A 21,917-nucleotide genomic window follows, 5' to 3' on the forward strand; every position below is an offset into this window, starting at 1 on the left:
CAACATTTTTAACCAAATCTCACCAAATGATTACCTCTTAGAATAAGTGTATCACATACATAATATCTGGATATATAAACGTATTTTTGTAGCCATATAACATACATATATATAAAGTCATATTATGTGATAAAACGTAAATAGTTATAATGCAACAAGTGTAATATAATACCAGTGTAATCTAATACCAGTGTAATATATTGCTAGTGTATTATGATACTGGTGTAACAATTATGACACTAGTGTAATATAATACCAGTGTAATATAATACCAGTGTAATATAAAACTATAGTATTATGATACTGGTGTAATAATTATGACACTAGTGTAATATCATACTAGAGTATTATGCAGTGAGGATTTTAAATGCATTCAATGAATCTACCAACAAGTATTAATGTCTTTCATACCTCTCAAAACATCCCACTAAACCTACACAATTAAAACCGATTTTTGTACATGAACTGCTTTGGATTCGAATTAATCATATTATTTCCAGTACAATCTTGATACATTGTACAATACATTGTATACAATGAGTTCTTGTCGCATGGCCAGAACCACGTGCACTTCACTGCTATTGAATGTTTTCATGATCACAATAGTGATTTTTCTTATATAACAATGTTGGAAATCAATTTTTTGTAATGTACTAAAAGGCAGAAAACATGTCCTATTATATGTGGGATAGGAGCTGAACTTACACTAAGCTTGTTTTCTCATCCACCTGACATTATATGTACCGTATGTTATAATTATATTTGCTTATTAAGTAAAATGCTGCTTAAACGAATTCATCAATAATTAACCTGTTTTGGTAAAACTTTATAGATTCTAGCTGTTCTATGTTTACGGGCAGCCTATTCATGTTGTTCTGGTTCTAGTTATGCAGTTTTTTTCTGTATGAGCAAGTGATTCACAACCAGTAATAAAAACTTTCAAAAACTGATTGTCCATCATTATCATCAAGTAATAAAATAAAGTAACAAATTCAACATTCGCAGTTCATTAAATTTGTTTCAAAACCTACTCAAATTCATCACCCCATGAAATCGACCAAAGCAAGATGCAATCCTTAAGAAAAGTAATAAAAATGTTGTATAATTGTAAAACTCAATTTCTGACTTTTCTCTTACATCTGACAAGCATTATCTGGAGATACTTACGTCATCAAAACTGGAAAAAAAACTTAACCTCCTTAAAGATCCATCTGAACTCATTCTATATCATCTGCTTAACAGAATCAAGAAGTTTGATACAATGTGTATTCCGTCTTTGCGTATTGCAGAGTTATCTTCTTTTGGGAGCAGGTATTGATTGTTACGTCACTTGTTTGTGAGAGTAACGTCATCAATTTTTAAGAAAAACGACGCAATGTTTTCGCACAAACCAATGACGTAACAATCAATACCTGCTCCAAAGAGAAGATAACTCTGCAATACACAAAGACGGAATAGACATACCGAAACCCTCAGCTAATCAGAAGTGGGCAAGGAACGTTAGAATAGGTTTTACAGGCATCTTTCTCATTTTGCTATATTTTTTATATATCTTTTGGAAGATTTTCATTCTTTTGACTCCAGTACCTCTGACAAATCATTCGTGATACCTTTTAGTCTGTTGTAACACCCCTACTTTAGGCAGAGTCCTTTGAAATGGGGTTAAGTGAACACTGGAGGCATTGCATTAGAACAGGAGTTACATTATTGAGACCTAATCCTAAGCATGATAGTATAGTGGAATTTGCAGGCCTTACAAAGAGAGAATATGGTGGGCAATGGAAGCAGAGTCCTTAGAAAGATTATATTCCATGCAGTAGACAAAGTCCTTTGAATGACAGCACTTTGGACATTTTAGGTTAAGTCTTTAGTAAGAGGGTCAAGTGGACAATGGAAGCAGAGACCTCAGACAGAGGGTAAAGTGGACAATGGAAGCAGAGTCCTCAGACAGAGGGTACAGTGGACAATGGAAGCAGAGTCCTCAGGCAGACGGTACAGTGGACAATGGAAGCAGAGTCCTCAGACAGACGGTGAAGTGGACAATGGAAGCAGAGTCCTCAGACAGAGGGTACAGTGGACAATGGAAGCAGAATCCTCAGAAAGTGTGTGTAGCAAACACAGGAGACATGCAGTCCTTAGAATGATTGTATTATGGACACTTTATGCAGAGTTCTTTGTAGGGAGTTGCAGTGGACATTGTAGGCAGAAACCATAATAAAGAATCATTGTGGAAACTGGGGGCACAGTCCTTAGAAAATTTGCATTGTGATCAATGGAGTCAGAGAACTTAGAATGTTGGTATAGTGGACACGATGGTAATTATAACTTCCAAGTTTATAATGAGATATACCAGATATGAACCAGTGTCAAATCTGTGTAATATGAAGATTGTCTTAATACTGATCAAAGGGTTATAACTGATAATTATAAGTGTATAACTGTAGATTGTTCCAGGTACAATATTCTTTGGTATAACAGATATAGTGTAAATACATTTATAGCAGTTTGTTCAATCAAAACAATGTAGCATTCAGAGATGTGAGAAAAACCGTAATCTGTTAAATGAAGTATCTGCATAAACCAGGGGTAGTGTAAATATATCATTAAATGTAATATCACCAGCACCGTGATTAATCCTACAAAACTACGTAACATTTTATACAAATTTCCAATTCTTGTATGTAGAGGGAACCTTCATTGAGAGTCAAATAGGTAACACAGAAGGCCAATGATATAACATTAACAACTTGTGATACAGACAGTTAGCTTGTCTATTCTAAACCATGACACTAAAGGTGACGAATTTGACATTGAAAGTCGATTTTATCAAAATAACGGTGATTGAGGTTATGTCATTTTATAGCATTGATTGTCCTATTGAGTACAATATTTTTTTAAATGTTTTTATATGTGTTTTGCAATGGATAACAAAGCATTGAAGGTCAATGATTGACAATTGAAAGTCAGCTATATCAAAATGATGTTCAACTACTGGAGTTCAAAAGCCAACTTTGTAACATTGATTGTCCTATAAACGTATAATTTTTTTCATAGAAATGTATTCCTTGTGTTTTGCAAAGAATCTTCTTTGGCAAAATTATGATACATAAGGGCAAGTTATTAAAACTAAAAGTCAACTATATCACACTGATAGTCAACAGCTTGAGATCAAAAGTCAATTTTAAAACACTGATTTTTCCTATAATAGTGAGACTTTTCCATGATTTTTTCACCTGTGTCTTGCAGTCTAGTTTTTGAATTTTATTTCATATTATTATCAAATTATTTATTATCATATTTCAAAGACAACTTTCTCTAGACAACTTATAGCATGATAGACAACCGGTAAAGTAAAACACTTGATTGTCACAAAAACAGAGCCTACAACCTTCTACAACTTAGACATGGGAATTTCTGTAATGTAGCCCCACAGACGCATTCTACTAATGCCGCCATCTGGTGCAATGCAAAGACGTACATGGGAGATAACTCCACAGCTAAACAATTCATCATCGTCATAGATAAACTGTTTATGGGCCGAAAGTTTCTGGACAGGAAGGAGTGGCTTCCATGTGTGGGTGTCGTACCTCTTGATCAGCCCGTCCTCATGCTCTACTCCAACCCAGCAGCCTGTAATGGAATACTGACATAACATCGGATTGTAAAGGGCCAACTTTTTAAATTACCTAATATCAGTCATTAAAATGGCTGAATATGTATGCAACTTGCACAACAAATTTCATTGGTCTAGAAAAACAGTTTGGATACTCATACATGAGTCACATGTTCATGTAAGTTGTTGACTTGTTGTTAATTGTTAATCAGATAATTGAACGAATATAAGACACAATAAATATATATACACAGATTCCGCGATTTTGTCTTCCCATCAAGGGCGATCATAGAACTTCAGATACTCAAAGCAAATCACTCTAAACTATGACTTCTTACACTTCAGATTTCTTCTCCTTTAAGTTACCATTCTGTCCCCTGTTATGGATAACCATTCTATTACCAAACATCTTCTCTGCCCAAAACCAGGATTATCAACCGTGATCAACCTATCCCCTTCAAAGGTTTATTTCTTCCTTATTTTTGCTTCTTTTATAAAATTACAGACCACTGTTGGTTTGTTTCTGAATAAAGATCCATTTTATTTTCACAGTTTAACAAACAGGATAATAGATGTAGACAGCTGGACTGCAGGCGTGATATCATCCCGAATTAAATAGATATGTCAACGATAAAATTATTATAAAATTTACCCTTTACAAATCAAAGTGCTTACACCATGCGACCTCTATGAATTTATGAGTACAGCGATGTATCAAACGTTTAGTTGACCAAACACAGGCAGATGTTCACCCCTATGACACTTTTAAAAATCAATATGATAGTGTTAAAAGCAGGGAATAAAAAAATAGTTTAAAAGATATTTAAATATTTTTTTTAATGAGGCATCATGATATTAGATGATATTTCTTTATTCAGATAATTTACACTATGACCCCAGGGCATGGAGGATTTTATACCTATTCCACAACAGTAGGCAGGGCTTTTCATTTGTTTGGTCTGTACCATTTTGATGTCAAGGGGTTAGAGGTTTAAGTTTAATAGCTAATGACAGATTCCATACCTTCAATGCGACAGGAATCTGGAAAATTTCCTTTGAAATGGTTTGTATCAATCTCAATCTGAAATGAATAAAAAATGCGATAAATATAAAATTGGATCAACACCTCAATAACTTAAAATGTAGATATGTCAGTAGGATAACAGTCAGCTATTTAAACTAAATTTACTACAGAAATAAAATTACTTTGAGATGGACAATTACAAATCATTTGAATATTTGAAATGATCTATGCTTAACATAACATATCAAAATGCTTGCAAGCCTATCAGCTGGCAATAGAATGTTACTACATTACAGCCAAGTGGGTCTTGGCGAAAAATTTGTTTTATATGATTGTGATTTTAAAAGAAGATAATGTTAAGTGATTTCAAATTGCAACAATAAACATATGACCTATTATAATGTCTGATAGTTAAATATTTCAAATGTTTTCTCTCTGAGACACCAATACGATCCCGTTTTTCAAAATAAAATAAGTAAAAGTATATCATATTCAGTAAATTTGTAACAATATCTGTCGACGTGTGATTGAAAAAATAGAGAAATTAATTTTCTATCATTATTCAATACTAGCAACGTAGCCTGGGTATATATATTGTTCTAAATATAATATTGACTTTAATTACTAATAAGGTTTACACCTATGAATTTGCAATTGTGTAGCGATATTTTCATGTTTTTTCTTCAGGAAATTAATATTCACGCAGTGAAGCATATGTCAAAAATAGGTTCGTCTGATGTGTCTGTTATTTGCTATCATGTGACTTCTCCATTATATGTTAACTCTATATGCAGGTCAGTCAGGTATGGACTGGTCAATAGAATGAAATCATACGTGACAAGTTACATTACGTGTTACTTAAAATGACCTTGTCATATTGAGGACATGTCTAATTGGTTGAAGTTGTAAAGTGACCTGAACATGTCCACCTGACTACTTTGTATATATATGTTAATGTATAGTTCTCCCAATTAGATTTAATGTGTTATTGGGCAAGCAATAATAATCACATCTTTTAAGTACTTATAGTGGTATGTCTTGAACTAGATTATAATGTCTGGTGCTGGAACGTTTCATTGCATTGTTGATTTTGCAGTTGAATCTTTCTGCAAAAAGCGTGGAAATAATACTACCACAAAAATCGCCAGTACATAGTTGTATTTTCTCCTGATGTAATAGATAATAAATACCTTTGTTACAGTTCCAGGATGCCCCAAGCGAAATATGCACCAATCGTCTCCTGAAAGGACAAGTGACAATTAAATTATTTTCAACTAGAAAATACCTGTAAAACATACATGGCTGTGCTTCTAAGTATAACTGAGTATAGCAATGGGCAGATAACTGATGTGTCTCCACCACACTTCTAATGTGTGGAAGTCACCATATTACAGGTATTATGTATAAAAACACTGATACATATGCATAACATTATGGATAGATAGACATATTAATGACAAAATCAGTCCAAGTGAAAATTTTCGCCCACTAATTCTTTCCCAAATGAAACTTTCTGAAGGAAAACTGAATGCCACACCTGCAGTGCCCATGCAAATACAAACAACAGTTAGAAAAGCGGTTAGGTGTAATGTACAGTCAGTATTGTCTGCTGATGTACCTCCTATCTATATTGTGAAATATTCCAGATGATAATTATTACATCATTTGTTAGTACTCTCGCTCCTATTATACGTGCATTGTTACATTTGAAGTAACACCAGAGTTGTCTTACCTGGAACATGTAGGATACCTTGGGCATCTGCTGTCAGTATGGCTGGTCTTTGAGGCTGTAACAAAAATGTTGCATTTTTTATGAGATATGATAAATAATCCCAAAAGATTTTCACTTATCATTTTATTTTTTATCATGTGTATCCCCTGGTTCATGTTACTTAACCCTGATGTTTGCAACAACACCAACCCCTGATATAACAGGCACCAACCCCTGATATTACAGGCACCAACCCCTGATATTACAGGCACCAACCCCTGATATTAGAGGTATCAACCCCTGATATAAGAAGCACCAACCCCTGATATATGAGGTTTCAACACCTGATATAAGAAGAATTGACCCCTGATATTACAGGCACCAACCCCTGATATTAGAGGTATCAACCCCTGATATTACAGGCACCAACCCCTGATATTAGAGGTATCAACCCCTGATGTAAAAGGCCCCAACCCTTGATCATAGAGGCACCAACCACTGATGTAAGAGGCACCAACCCCTGATGTAAGAGGAACCAACCCCTGATGTAAGAGGCTTCAACCCCTGATATTAGGGACACCAACCCCTGGTATAATAGACACTAACCCCTGATGTTAGTGACACCAACCCTTGAGGATACAGGCAACAACAACTGATGTTTCAGACACCAACCCCTGGTATAAGAGACACTAACCCCTGAGGTAATGCACCAACCTCTGATGTTACAGGCACCAACCCCTGATGTTTTTGTTACCAATCCCTGAGATAGACGTTACAGGCACCAATCACTAATGTTACAGGACCAACACCTGTTGTTACAGGCACCAACCTCTGATGTTACAGGCACCAACCCCTGATGTTTTGTTACCAATCCCTGAGGTAGACGTTACAGGCACCAACACCTGTTGTTACAGGCACCAACACCTGTTGTTAAAGGCATCAAACCTTAATGTTTCAGGCACCACCACCTGTTGTTAAAGGCATCAAACCCTAATGTTACAGGCACCAACCCTTGATGTTACAGGCACCAACCCCTTATTTTAAAGGCATCAAACCTTAATGTTAAAGGCACCAACCCCTGATGTTACAGGGACCAACCCCTGATATTATGTTACAGGCACCAACCCCTGATATTACAGGCACCAACCCCTGATGTAACAGGCACCGACCCCTGATGTTATTCGCACCAACCCCTAATGTTAGAGACATCAACCCCTGATTTTAAAGGCATCAAACCTTAATGTTAAAGGCACCAACCCCTGATGTTACAGGGACCAACCCCTGATATTACAGGCACCAACCCCTGGTATTACAGGCACCAACCCCTGATATTGGTGGCATCAACCACTGATGTTATTGGCACCATCCCCTTATGCTAGAGGCACCAACTCCTGATGTTAGAGGCACCACCCCCGGATGTTAAAGGCACCAACCCCTGATGTAAAAGGCACCGACCCCTGATGTTATTCGCACCAACCCCTAATGTTAGAGACACCAACCCCTGATATTAGAGGTATCAACCCCTGATATAAGAAGCACCAACCCCTGATATATGAGGTTTCAACACCTGATATAAGAAGAATTGACCCCTGATATTACAGGCACCAACCCCTGATATTGGTGGCATCAACCACTGATGTTATTGGCACCAACCCCTTATGCTAGAGGCAGCAACTCCTGATGTTACAGGTACCAACCCTTGATGTAACAGGCACCAACCCCTGTTGTTACTGGCACCAACCCCTGATGTTTCAGACACAAACCCCTGGTATAATCGACACTAGCCCCTGATGTTAGTGACACCAACCTCTGATGTTAGAGACCCCAACCTCTGATGTTAGAGACCCCAACCTCTGATGTTAGAGACCCCAACCTCTGATGTTAGAGACCCCAACCCCTGATATTAGAGGTCTCAACCCCTGATATAAGAAGCACCAACCCCTGATATATGAGGTTTCACCACCTGATATAAGAAGAATTGCCCCCTCATATTACAGGCACCACCCCCCGATATTAGAGGTATCAACCCCTGATATTACAGGCACCAACCCCTGATATTGGTGGCATCAACCACTGATGTTATTGGCACCAACCCCTTATGCTAGAGGCCCCAACTCCTGATGTAAGTGGCACCAACCTCAGATGTTACAGACACCAACCCGGATGTTAGTGGCACCAATCCCTGATGTTGGAGGCACCATCCCTTGATGTTAAAGGCAGCAACCCCTGATGTTACAGGCACCGATCCCTGATATTTGAGGCATTAACCACTGATGTTATTGGCCCCAACCCCTTATGCTAGAGGCCCCAACTCCTGATGTAAGTGGCACCAACCTCAGATGTTACAGTCACCAACCCATGATATTACAGGCACCAACCCCTGTTGGTAAAGGCATCAAACCTTAATGTTAAAGGCACCAACCCCTTATGTTAGAGGCACCAACCCATGATGTTAGAGGCATCAAACCCTGATGTTAGAAGCACCAACCCCTGATGTTAATGCCACCAACCCCTGATATTAGAGACACGCCCCAACCCCTAATCTTAGCATGATGTTACAGACACCAACCCCTGATATTAGAGGTATCAACCCCTGATATAAGAAGCACCAACCCCTGATGTTAATGGCACCAACCCCTGATGTTTTTGGTACTAATCCCTGATGTTAAAGGCACCAACCCCTGATGTTTCAGACGCAAACCCCTGGTATAATCGACACTAACCCCTGATGTTAGTCCATGCACCAACGCACCAGCCCCTGATGTTAGGTCATACATCAATCCCTGAAGAGAGAGGCTACAAACCCTAATGTTAAACACACCAACCCCTAATGTTAGCTGATGTTTCAGACACCAACCCCTTGTATAAGAGAGACGAACCCCTGGGGTAATGCACCAACCTCTGATGTTACAGCCACCAATCCCTGCTGTTACAGACACCAAGGCACCGACCCCTGATGTTGGTCGCACCAACCCCTAATGTGAGAGACATCAACCCCTGATGTAAGTCACACCAACCCCTGATGTTAGGAGCACCAACCCCTGATGTTGCACCAACCCCTGATGTTACGACCACCAACCCCTGATGTTAGCAGAACCAACCCCTGATGTTCCAGGCACCAACCCCTGATGGAACAGGCACCGACCCCTGATCGACCCCTGATGTTATTCGCACCAACCCCTAATGTGAGAGACATCAACCCCTGATGTTACAGGCACCAACTCCTGATGTTACAGACACCAACCCTGATGTTAGTGGCACCAATCCCTGATGTTAGAGGCACCAACCCTTGATGTTAAAGGCAGCAACCCCTGATGTTAAAGGCACCAACCCCTTATGTTAGAGGCACCAACCCTTGAAGATACAGGCAACAACCCCTGATGTTTCAGACACAAACCCCTGGTATAATCGACACTAACCCCTGATGTTAGTGACACCAACCCTTGAGGATACAGGCAACAACCACTGATGCTTCAGACACCAACCCCTGGTATAATAGACACCAACCCCTGATGTTAGTGACACCAACCCTTGAGGATACAGGCAACAACCACTGATGTTTTAGACACCAACCCCTGGTATAAGAGACACTAACCCCTGAAGTAATGCACCAACCCCTGATGTTAGTCCATGCACCAACCCCTGAAGAGAGAGGCAACAAACCCTAATGTTAATGGCACTGTTACCCCTGATGTTAGTTGCACCAACCCCTGATGTTATTGATCCAACCCCTGATGTTTTTGGTACCAATCCCTGATGTTAAAGGCACCAACCCCTGATCTTAAGGGCACCAACCCCTGATGTTACAGGCACCGACTCCTGATGGAAGACGCACCAACCTCTAATGTTACAGACACCAACCCCTGATGTTAGAGACACCAACCCCAGATGTTACAGGCACCAACCCCTGATGTAAGACGCACCAACCTCTAATGTTACAGACACCAACCCCTGATGTTAGCAGCACCAGCCCCTGATGTTACAGGCACCAACCACTGATGTTAGAGGCACCAACCCCGGATGTTAGCAGCACCAACCCCTGATGTTAGCAGCACCAACCCCTGATGTTACAGTCACCAGCCCCTGATGTTAGAGGCACCAACCCCTGATGTTAGCAGCACCAACCCCTGATGTTACAGGCACCAGCCCCTGATGTTAGAGGCACCAACCCCTGATGTTAAAGGAACCAACCCCTGATGTTAGCAGCACCAACCCCTGATGTTAAAGGCACCGGCACCAACCCCTGATGTTACCAACCCCTGATGTTAGAGGCATCAACCCCTGATGTAAGTCACACCAACCCCTGATGTTAGAGACATCAACCCCTGATGTAAGTCACACCAACCCCTGATGTTAAAGGAACCAACCCCTGATGTTAGCAGCACCAACCCCTGATGTTAGCAGCACCAACCCCTGATGTTACATTCACCAACCCCTGATGTTAGAGGCACCAACCCCTGATGTTAGCGGCACCAACCCCTGATGTTAGCAGCACCAACCCCTGATGTTAAAGGCACCAACCCCTGATGTTAAGGGCACCAACCCCTGATGTTAGAGGCATCAACCCCTGATGTAAGTCACACCAACCCCTGATGTTAGCAGCACCAACCCCTGATGTTAAAGGCACCAACCCCTGATGTTAAGGGCACCAACCCCTGATATTAGAGGCATCAACCCCTTATGTAAGTCACACCAACCCCTAATGTTAGAGACATCAACCCCTGATGTAAGTCACACCAACCCCTGATGTTAAAGGAACCAACCCCTGATGTTAGCAGCACCAACCTCTGATGTTAAAGACACCAACCTCTGATGTTAGAGACATCAATTCCTGATATTAAAGGCACCAACCTCTGATGTTAAAGGAACCAACCCCTGATGTTACAGGCACCAATCCCTGCTGTTACAGACACCAACCCCTGATATTAAAGACATGTACTAACCCCTGATGTTACAGGCACCAACCCCTGATGTTAGAGACACCAACCCCTGATATTAGAGACACGCACCAACCCCTAATCTTAGCAGCATCAACCCATGATATAAGCAACGCCTGATGTTACAGGCACCAACCCCTGATGTTACAGGCACCAACCCCTGATATTACAGACACCAACCCCTGATGTTAGAGACACCAACCCCTGATGTTAGAGACACCAACCCCTGATGTTACAGGCACCAACCCCTGATATTACAGACACCAACCCCTGATGTTAGAGACACCAACCCCTGATGTTAGTGACACCAACCTCTGATGTTAGAGACACCAACCTCTGATGTTAGAGACACCAACCCCTGATGTTAGAGACACCAACCCCTGATATTAGAGACACGTACCAACCCCTCCCTAATCTTAGCAGCATCAACCCCTGATATAAGCAACACCTGATGTTACAGGCACCAACACCTGATGTTAGAGACACCAACCCCTGATATTAGAGACACGCACCAACCCCTAATCTTAGCAGCGTCAACCCCTGATATAAGCAATCCCTGATGTTACAGGCACAAACCCCTGATGTTAGCAGCACCAACCCCTGATGTTACAGGCACCAACCCCTGATGTTAGAGACACCAACCCCTGATGTTAGCAGCACCAACCTCTGATGTTAGAGACACCAACCTCTGATGTTTGAGACATCAATTCCTGATATTAAAGTCACCAACCTCTGATGTTAAAGGAACCAACCCCTGATATTACAGGCACCAATCCCTGCTGTTAAAGGAACCAACCCCTGATGTTACAGGCACCAACCCCTGATGTTAGAGACACCAACCCCTGATATTAGAGACACGTACCAACCCCTCCCTAATCTTAGCAGCATCAACCCCTGATATAAGCAACACCTGATGTTACAGGCACCAACACCTGATGTTGGAAGCAACAGTGACCACTGGTGTTAGTAGATAGCAGCACCAATTTCTGATATTACTGTATTTGACAGCAAATAATCCCCCTCCCTAATTTCGTCTCCCTCTCAAAAAAATGTATATTAATTGTTGTAGGAGCAGCACCAACCCCGGATATTAAAAATAGAACAGACCCCTGGTGTTAGAAGAAAGTAATAACCTCTGATGTTAGGAAGTTAGCACCAACCACTGATGTTAGAAACAGCACAAATCCCTGATGTTAGAAGTAACACCAATTACTTAGAGCAACACTGACCCCAAATAATGGAAGCAACACCAAACATCAACCCCTGATGTGTGGAACAGCATCGACCCCTGGAGTTGGAAGCAGCACAGATCCCTGATGTTAGGATCAGTAGTGACCTATGGTGCTAGAGAAGTCCTAAATAGTGATGATAGAATTGATGCAGCATCGACCAACAATGCTGTTAAAGGTACAGCAATGAGCCCTGATATGTAGAAATTGGAAACCAAAATTGTGACATTTAAAGAAATAGCACCAAGCTCTACAAAAAGGGGAGCATATTAATATATACAAACACAATGTACCACTATACATGTACACAGAACACATAAGACAATATGTAGACCAAGTACATACATGTCGTTTTGTTTCCCAGCCATCTGCCATGTTTTCTGCACGTCCTGGTTGGATCAAATGTCGAGCATGGCCAAAGTGACTATCACTGTAACCAATACACAATCCACCATTCTCCATGGCAACTAAATCTGTCAACTGTAAATAAAGACACTTTCTCATTTCATCAAAGGTATATTAGAATTCTCAATGTTATTATTTTCTAATGAAAAAATGTTTTGGAGTTTGTTTACTGGCACTGAATGATCCTTACAGTCAATTTAGATAAAATCTTTAAATAAAAATCTACTATCTATGTATATTCAGGTATGACCCGAAAAACTATTGCTGGACAATTCAACCCGTATGTGGAGACCTTCCATAACTACCCTAGGTGGATTGATATGTATAGGAGAAACACCGAAAACTGTGGAATAGGCTAGATAATGGACAGTTTGAGGCCTGTGAGGGCCGACAACTATCCATTATCTTGACTATTCCACATGATTGAGGTGATTCTCATACTCAAAACATGGCATCATAAAACCTCCTCTCCCTGACTATTACACAGGTATATAGTGTATTGTTGAACTATTCCACTGGTCGAGATAACTAGGTAAGGCAGTCCTAATGCAAACCTTACCTGTAATCCTTTGAGACATATTTATTTGTTTACTCTCACTATGAAAAGCATACAATTTCTGAATTTAAATTTATATAATGTGGCCATGATGATGATGTGCTTTCCTTAATGATCTGGTTCTACTGAAAGATGTCTTTATTCTGAAATGTTTGTCATCATTAGTATGAAGATTTAACGTAACTGTTCTTCACATGATAGAAACACAAAGAAACATTTAATGCTGGTTTGGAGAATATAGGAAAAATACTCAGTGACAATCGTTAATCATATCCATTCAATGTTGAGAAGACAAAAGAGCAAATTATTATTTGCGGTCAAATAAGGTTTAGATTACCACTTCATCCAAATATTAACAAATTGAACTTTGCGTACAGAATGAATTAAAAATTCTAAAACTGGGCATCGAGTATCTCTTACAAATTAAATTTACATATTCCGTACATTTGATATGTCCGGATGAACTAGGTATTGTGCTTTGAGATTGATGTTTACTATCAGACGAATTTAAACGTTTACTCTTGTTCGATGTTTTCATTTGAGCATTTATAATATTCTCCGTTTCTGTGTCTGTATGTTTCATTGACGCATTTAACGAAAGTAAATTCATTGTAATAATTTTAAGATGTTGCAATTTCTTGATGTCCGCATTATGTGTATTATGTTTATGACATCACTATTTTTGATGTCTTAAGTATTTGTACTCTCTTTATAATAATAACAATTCAAGGTTCTTATATACCGCTTTATCACAACCTTAGTCCGTAGGTTGTCTCAAAGCGGTTCACAAGTTATTATCCGTGGTTACTTTCTCAACTCCCTGGGGAGCATACATGTTCAGCCGGAGCTGCCATTTCGGCGTTAATTAATAGCTAGCATTCAACAATTCTAGCACTGCCCAACCACGTACTCATTTACAGCTGAGTAGACTGGAACAAACGGAGTAAAGTATCTTGCTCAAAGATACAACGCAGTGCCGTGCCGTGAACCCGCAACCCTTCGGTCACGAGCCCGGCGTCCTACCACTAGACTACCGTGCCTCCTCCTGTATGACGGCATAAATATATTCAACTCACCTGAAGAGCCCTAGCTAGATGGGTGAAAGTACTAGCAGAATTTCGTCTTCAGTGTTTTGTTTTATTATTTATATATATATATATACATCACCATTACAGTGTAAACAAGATACCTAGATAAGAGAGTAATACAATATTTACAAAAGACGATTGTGTAACGGTTGAAAATACCACATACAAGCTTTAATATATCAATTGCAAATAAAACACTGTATCTGTAATTACTTCTGTATCAGAAGGGTAGGTATTGACAAAGTACTGAACTAAATACATTTTTACTTGCTCTACCAAACCCTTATATAACATCTACTGTATGCAACTTTGTAACCAGGTTGGGCAGAGTTGAATGGGTCCCATATGTACAACCAAGGTGTGGTTACCTAAAAAACAGATACTAGCATCTATTTTCTCTGTAGATCTTAACGTAATTTCCCTGACTCTCATCATTCTTAATACAAGTACTATGGATGAGTCTCTCACTAAAGTATTAACAACTGTATACTGTACTGTGTTAATATATCTGATTTAAAGTCGTCATGAAAAACAATCCGAAGTTCGTAAATCTAACCAGGCTGTCAGTATGGGCCCAATCCTGATATAGACATAATGAGCTCAATATACCTACATAACTAGTATGTCATAAATTATATATCTGTGTCAAGCACTGGTGCAAACCTGCACAGCTTTCCGGTGTCAATTTGGGTTCATTGGAAAATCCAATTAATTCCCGACAAACCGTTGTTAACATCATTAGCAATGCTATTCAAAAAGTGTGAGTGTCATTATTACATTACTTAGTGAATTAACATTACAGTAAGTAGTTCATTAGTGTGTACAGGACTGCTGGCAAACAGTACGTGACAGACAATTATCTGTGATGGTGGTGTGGTGTTAAATATATGGTGGTATACTGTGTGTAGTATATGATATTGTGTGTGTATGGTAATGTGTGTAATGGTGGAATTGTGTGTAACGGTCGTGTGTGTAACGGTTGTGTATGTAATGGTGGTGTGTGTAACGGTATTGTGTGTAACGGTTGTGTATGTAATGGTGGTGTGTGTAACGGTGGTGTGTGTAACGGTCGTGTAAGTATGGTACTATATGTAATGGTGGTGTGTGTAACGGTGGTGTGTGTAACGGTTGTGTATGTAATGGTGGTATTTGTAACGGTGGTGTGTGTAACGGTTGTGTATGTAATGGTGGTGTGTGTAACAGTTGTGTGTGTATGGTACTGTGTGTAACGGTTGTGTGTGTATGGTACCGTGTGTAACGGTGGTGTGTGTATGGGACTGTGTGTAACGGTGGTGTGTGGATGGTACTGTGTGTAACGGTGGTGTGTTGTAATGGGGGTGGGTGTAACAGTTGTGTGTGTATGGTGCTGTGTGTAACGGTTGTGTGTGTATGGTCCTGTGTGTAACGGTGGTGTGTGTAACGGTCGTGTAAGGATGGTACTATATGTAATGGTGGTGTGTGTAACAGTTGTGTGTTTATGGTACTGTGTGTAACGGTTGTGTGTGTATGGTACTGTGTGTAATGGTGGTGTGTGTATGGTATTATGTGTAACGGTGTTGTGTGTAATGGTGGTGTGTGTAATGGTGGTGTGTGTAATGGTGGTGTGTGTATGGTATCATGTGTAACGGTGTTGTGTGTAATGGTTGTGTGTGTAATGGTGGTGTGTGTATGGAACTGTATGTAACGGTGGTGTGTGTATGGGACTGTGTGTAATGGTGGTGTGTGTATGGGACTGTATGTAACGGTGGTGTGTGTATGGGACTGTGTGTAATGGTGGTGTGTGTATGATACTGTGTGTAATGGTGGTTTGTGTATGATACTGTGTGTAATGGTGGTTTGTGTATGATACTGTGTGTAATGGTGGTTTGTGTATGATACTGTGTGTAATGGTGGTTTGTGTATGATACTGTGTGTAATGGTGGTGTGTATATGTTATTATGTGTAACGGTGGTGTATGTAACGGTGGTGTGTGTATGGTACTGTATGTACTGGTGGAGTGTGTATGGTACTGTGTGTAATGATGGTGTGTGTATGGTGCTGTGTGTAATGGTGGTGTGTGTAATGGGGGTGTGTGTATGGTACTGTATGTAACGGTGGTATGTGTATGGTACGTGTGTGTATGGTACTGTATGTAACAGTAGTGTGTGTAATGGTGGTGTGTGAAATGGTGGTGTGTGTATGATACTGCGTGTAATGGTGGTGTGTGTATGGTACTTGTAACGTGGTGTGTGTATGGTACTGTATGTAATGGGGGTGTGTGTATGGTACTGTGTGTAATGGTGGTGTGTGTAATGGTGGTGTGTGTATGCATGGTATTGTATGTAATGGTGGTGTGTGTATGGTACTGTATGTAACGTGGTGTGTGTATGGTACTGTATGTAATGGTGGTGTGTGTATGGTACTGTATGTAACGTGGGGTGTGTATGGTACTGTATGTAATGGTGGTGTGTGTATGGTACTGTATGTAATGGTTGTGTGTGTATGGTACTGTGTGTAACGGGGGTGTGTGTATGGTACTGTGTGTAATGGTGGTGTGTATATGGTACTGTGTTTAATGGTAGTGTGTGTATGGTGTGTGTATGGTACTGTGTGTATGATACTGCATGTAATGGTGGTGTGTGTATGGTACTGTATGTAACGTGGTGTGTGTATGGTACTGTATGTAATGGTTGTGTGTGTATGGTACTGTGTGTAACGGTGGTGTGTGTATGGTACTGTGTGTAATGGTGGTGTATGATACTGTGTGTAATGGTGGTGTGTGTATGATACTGTGTGTAATGGTGGTTTGTGTATGATACTGTGTGTAATGGTGGTGTTTATATGGTACTATGTGTAACAGTGGTGTGTGTAACAGTGGTGTATGTATGGTACTGTGTGTAATGGTGGTGTATGATACTGTGTGTAATGGTGGTGTGTATGATACTGTGTGTAATGGTGGTTTGTGTATGATACTGTGTGTAATGGTGGTGTGTGTATGGTATTGTATGTAATGGTGGTGTGTGTATGTTTGTGTGTACTGGGTGTGTGTATAATACTATTTGTTATGGTGATGTGTGTATGGTACTGTGTGTAAAGGGGGTGTGTGTACGGTTCTGTGTGTAATGATGGTGTGTATGATACTGTATGTAACGGTGGTGTGTGTATGGTACTGTGTGTAACGGTGGTGTGTGTATGATACTGTGTGTAATGGTGGTGTGTATATGGTATTATGTGTAACGGTGGTGTATGTAACGGTGGTGTGTGTATGGTACTCTATGTAATGGTGGTGTGTGTATGATACTGTGTGTAATGGTGGTGTGTATATGTTATTATGTGTAACGGTGGTGTATGTAACGGTGGTGTGTGTATGGTGCTCTATGTAATGGTGGTGTGTGTATGATAATGTGTGTAATGGTGGTGTGTATATGGTATTATGTGTAACGGTGGTGTGTGTGTATGGTACTGTGTGTAAGTGGTGTGTGTATGGTACTGCGTGTAATGGTGGTGTGTATATGGTATTATGTGTAACGGTGGTGTGTGTATGGTACTGTATGTAACGGTGGTGTGTATGGTACTGTGTGTAAAGGTACTGTGTGTAATGGTGGTGAGTGTATGGTACTGTATGTAATAGTGGTGTGTGTATGGTACTGTATGTAAAGGTGGTATGTGTATGGGACTGTGTGTAATGGTGGTGTGTGTGTATGGCACTGTGTGTAAAGGGTGTGTGTGTACTGTTCTGTATGGTACTGTGTGCAGTGATGGTGTGTATGATACTGTATGTAATGGTGGTGTGTGTATGCATGGTATTGTATGTAATGGTGGTGTGTGGATGCATGGTATTGTATGTAATGGTGGTGTGTGTATGGGACTGTGTGTATGGTACTGTATGAAATGGTGGTGTGTGTATGGTAATGTATGTAATGGTGGTGTGTGTAACGGTGGTGTGTGTATGCTGTGTGTAATGGTGGTGTATGATACTGTGCGTAATGGTGGTGTGTGTATGATACTGCGTGTAATGGTGGTGTGTTTATGGTATTATGTGTAACGGTGGAGTGTGTATGGTACTGTATGTAATAGTGGTGTGTGTATGGTACTGTTTGTAATGGTGGTGTGTGTAACGGTATTGTGTGTAACGGTTGTGTATGTAATGGTGGTATTTGTAACGGTTGTGTGTGTAACGGTTGTGTGTGTATCGGTTGTGTATGTAATGGTGGTGTGTGGATGCATGGTATTGTATGTAATGGTGGTGTGTGTAACGGTTGTGTGTGTATGGTACTGTGTGGAATGGTGGTGTGTGTATGGTATTATGTGTAACGGTACTGTGTGTAATGGTGGTGTGTATATGGTATTATGTGTAACGGTGGTGTGTGTATGGTACTGTGTGTAATGGTGGTGTGTGTATGGTACTGTGTTTAATGGTGGTGTGTGTATGGTACTTTGTATAACAGTTGTGTGTGTATGGTACTGTGTGTAACAGGGCTGTGTGTATGCGCTATGTGGTACTGTGTGTAATGGTGGTGTGTGTGTATGGTACTGTGTGTAAAGGGTGTGTGTGTACGGTTCTGTATGGTACTGTGTGCAATGATGGTGTGTATGATACTGTATGTAATGGTGGTGTGTGTATGGTACTGTGTGTAATGGTTGTGTGTGTATGGTACTGTGTGTAACGGTGGTGTGTGTATGGTACTGTGTGTAATGGTGGTGTGTGTATGATACTGTGTGTGATGGTGGTGTGTATATGGTATTATGTGTAACGGTGGTGTATGTAACGGTGGTGTGTGTATGGTACTGTATGTAATGGTGGTGTGTGTATGGTACTGTGTGTAACGGTGGTGTGTGTATGGTACTGTATGTAATGGTGATGTGTGTATGGTACTGTGTGTATGGTACTGTGTGTAACGTTGGTGTGTGTATGGTACTGTATGTAATGGTGGTGTGTGTATGGTACTGTGTGTAATGGTTGTGTGTGTATGGTACTGTGTGTAATGATGGTGTGTGTATGGTACTGTGTGTAATGGTGGTGTGTATATGGTACTGTGTTTAATGGTAGTGTGTGTATGGTACTTTGTATAACAGTTGTGTGTGTATGGTACTGTGTGTAACAGGGCTGTGTGTATGCGCTATGTGGTACTGTGTGTAATGGTGGTGTGTGTATGGTACTGTGTGTATAGTACTGTGTGTAATGATGGTGTGTGTATGGTACTGTGTATAACAGTTGTGTGTGTATGCAACTGTGTGTAACAGTTGTGTGTGTATGGTACTGTGTGTAATGATGGTGTGTGTATGGTACTGTGTGTTACCGTTGTGTGTGTATGGTACTGTGTGTAACAGGGCAGTGTTTGCACTATGGTACTGTGTGTAATGGTGGTTTGTGTATGGTACGGTGTGTAACATGGCTGTGTGTATGGTACTGTGTGTAACGGTGGTGTGTGTATGGTTCTGTGTTTAATGGTGGTGCAGTGTTTTATATATTGTGGCACTGTGTGTGGTATATGATAATGGCAGAGTTATATGGAAGTTTGTGTAATAGTGGTACAGTGTAGTATATGTTATTTGTGTGTGTTTATTGAACCCAGTTTGATGGTGGTACTGTGTGATCGTGGTTAAGCGTGAAATGGTGGTACTGTGTGTAGCATGTGATGTAGGTGACTGTGTATGGTACCTAATTGTGTAATGGTTGTATGGTGTTTGATAGTGGTGCCAGGGAATTAGATTAGCTATCTAAGTTTGTGGTGGTACCTTGTGTGGTGTGTGTATGTGACCTGGTACTCTATGTTGGTATAGTTCTATGTGTATTGGTTGAATGTTACAATCCCTCCTCCCTAATTCTTCCACCAAAAAGATGAGAAATACAGGTGATACTTTAGATCCCTAAAAAGATGAGAAATACAGGTTATACTAGATCCCTAAAAGGATGAGAAATACAGGTGATACTCTAGATCCCTAAAAGGATGAGAAATACAGGTGATACTATAGATCCCTAAAAGGATGAGAAATACAGGTGATAATATATATCCCTAAAAGGTTGAGAAATACAGATGATACTACAGATCCCTAAAAGGATGAGAAATACAGGTGATACTACAGATCCCTAAAAGGATGAGAAATACAGGTGATACTTTAGATCCCTAAAAGGATGAGAAATACAGGTGATAATATAGATCCCTAAAAGGTTGAGAAATACAGATGATACTATAGATCCCTAAAAGGATGAGAAATACAGGGGATACTATAGATCCCTAAAAGGAGGAGAAATACAGGTGATACTCTAGATCCCTAAAAGGATGAGAAACACAGATGATACTATAGATCCCTAAAAGGATGGGAAATACAGGTGACACTCTAGATCCCTATAAGGATGAGAAATACAGGTGATAATATAGATCCCTAAAAGGATGAGAAATACAGGTGATACTCTAGATCCCTAAAAGGATGAGAAATACAGGTGAATCTATAGATCCCTAAAAGGATGAGAAATACAGGTGATACTATAGATCCCTAAAAGGATGAGAAATACAAGTGATACTATAGATTCCTAACTGGATGGGAAATACAGGTGATACTATAGATCCCTAAAAGGATGAGAAATACAGATGATACTATAGATCCCTAAAAGGATGAGAAATACAGGTGATACTCAAGATCCCTAAAAGGATGAGAAATACAGGTGTTATTATAGATCCCGAAATGGATGAGAAATACAGGTGATACTATAGATCCCGAAATGGATGAGAAATACAGGTGATACTATAGATCCCTAAAAGGATGAGAAATACAGGTGATACTATAGATCCTTAAAAAGATGAGAAATACAGATGATACTATAGATCCCTAAAAGGATGAAAAATACAGGTGATACTAAGATTCCTAATAGGATGAGAAATACAGGTGATACTATAGATTCCTAAAAGGATGAGAAATACAGGTGATACTATAGATTCCTAAAAGGATGAGAAATACAGGTGATACTATAGATCCCCAAAAGGATGAGAAATACAGGTGATACTATAGATTCATAAAAGGATGAGAAATACAGATGATACTATAGATTCCTAAAAGGATGAGAAATACAGGTGATACTATAGATCCCTAAAAGGATGAGAATTACAGGTGATACTATAGATCCCTAAAAGGATGAGAAATACAGGTGATACTATAGATCCCTTAAAGAATGAGAAATACAGGTGATACTATAGATCCCTAAAAGGATGAGAAATACAGGTGATACTATAGATCCCTAAAAAGATGAAAAATACAGGTGATTCTATAGATCCCTAAAAAGATGAGAAATACAGGTGATACTATAGATTCCTAAAAGGATGAGAAATACAGGTGATACGAAAGATCCCTAAAAGGATGAGAAATACAGGTGATA

The 21,917-nt window shown here is 40.0% G+C and overlaps 1 protein-coding gene across 5 annotated transcripts in view; it reads right to left on the reverse strand.

Annotated features, from left to right (window-relative positions):
* Positions 1-1,416: 1,416 nt before the first annotated feature.
* LOC110449778 (allantoicase-like) overlaps positions 1,417-21,917 on the reverse strand; it is a 43,605-nt gene continuing 23,104 nt past the window's right edge. For all 5 annotated transcript variants that reach the window (XM_021496853.1, XM_021496854.1, XM_021496856.1 and 2 more), the window contains exons 9-13: positions 12,860-12,994; positions 6,370-6,424; positions 5,828-5,877; positions 4,637-4,694; positions 1,417-3,630 (exon numbers count right to left, since the gene is read on the reverse strand). In XM_021496853.1, coding sequence (XP_021352528.1) covers positions 3,392-3,630; positions 4,637-4,694; positions 5,828-5,877; positions 6,370-6,424; positions 12,860-12,994 — 537 coding nt within the window. In that variant the 3' untranslated portion in view covers positions 1,417-3,391. The remainder of the gene's footprint in view (positions 3,631-4,636; positions 4,695-5,827; positions 5,878-6,369; positions 6,425-12,859; positions 12,995-21,917) is intronic.

This window comes from Mizuhopecten yessoensis, unplaced genomic scaffold, assembly GCF_002113885.1.
Source record: "Mizuhopecten yessoensis strain PY_sf001 unplaced genomic scaffold, ASM211388v2 scaffold4819, whole genome shotgun sequence".
In the NCBI taxonomy this organism is placed as follows: Eukaryota; Metazoa; Mollusca; class Bivalvia; order Pectinida; family Pectinidae; genus Mizuhopecten; species Mizuhopecten yessoensis.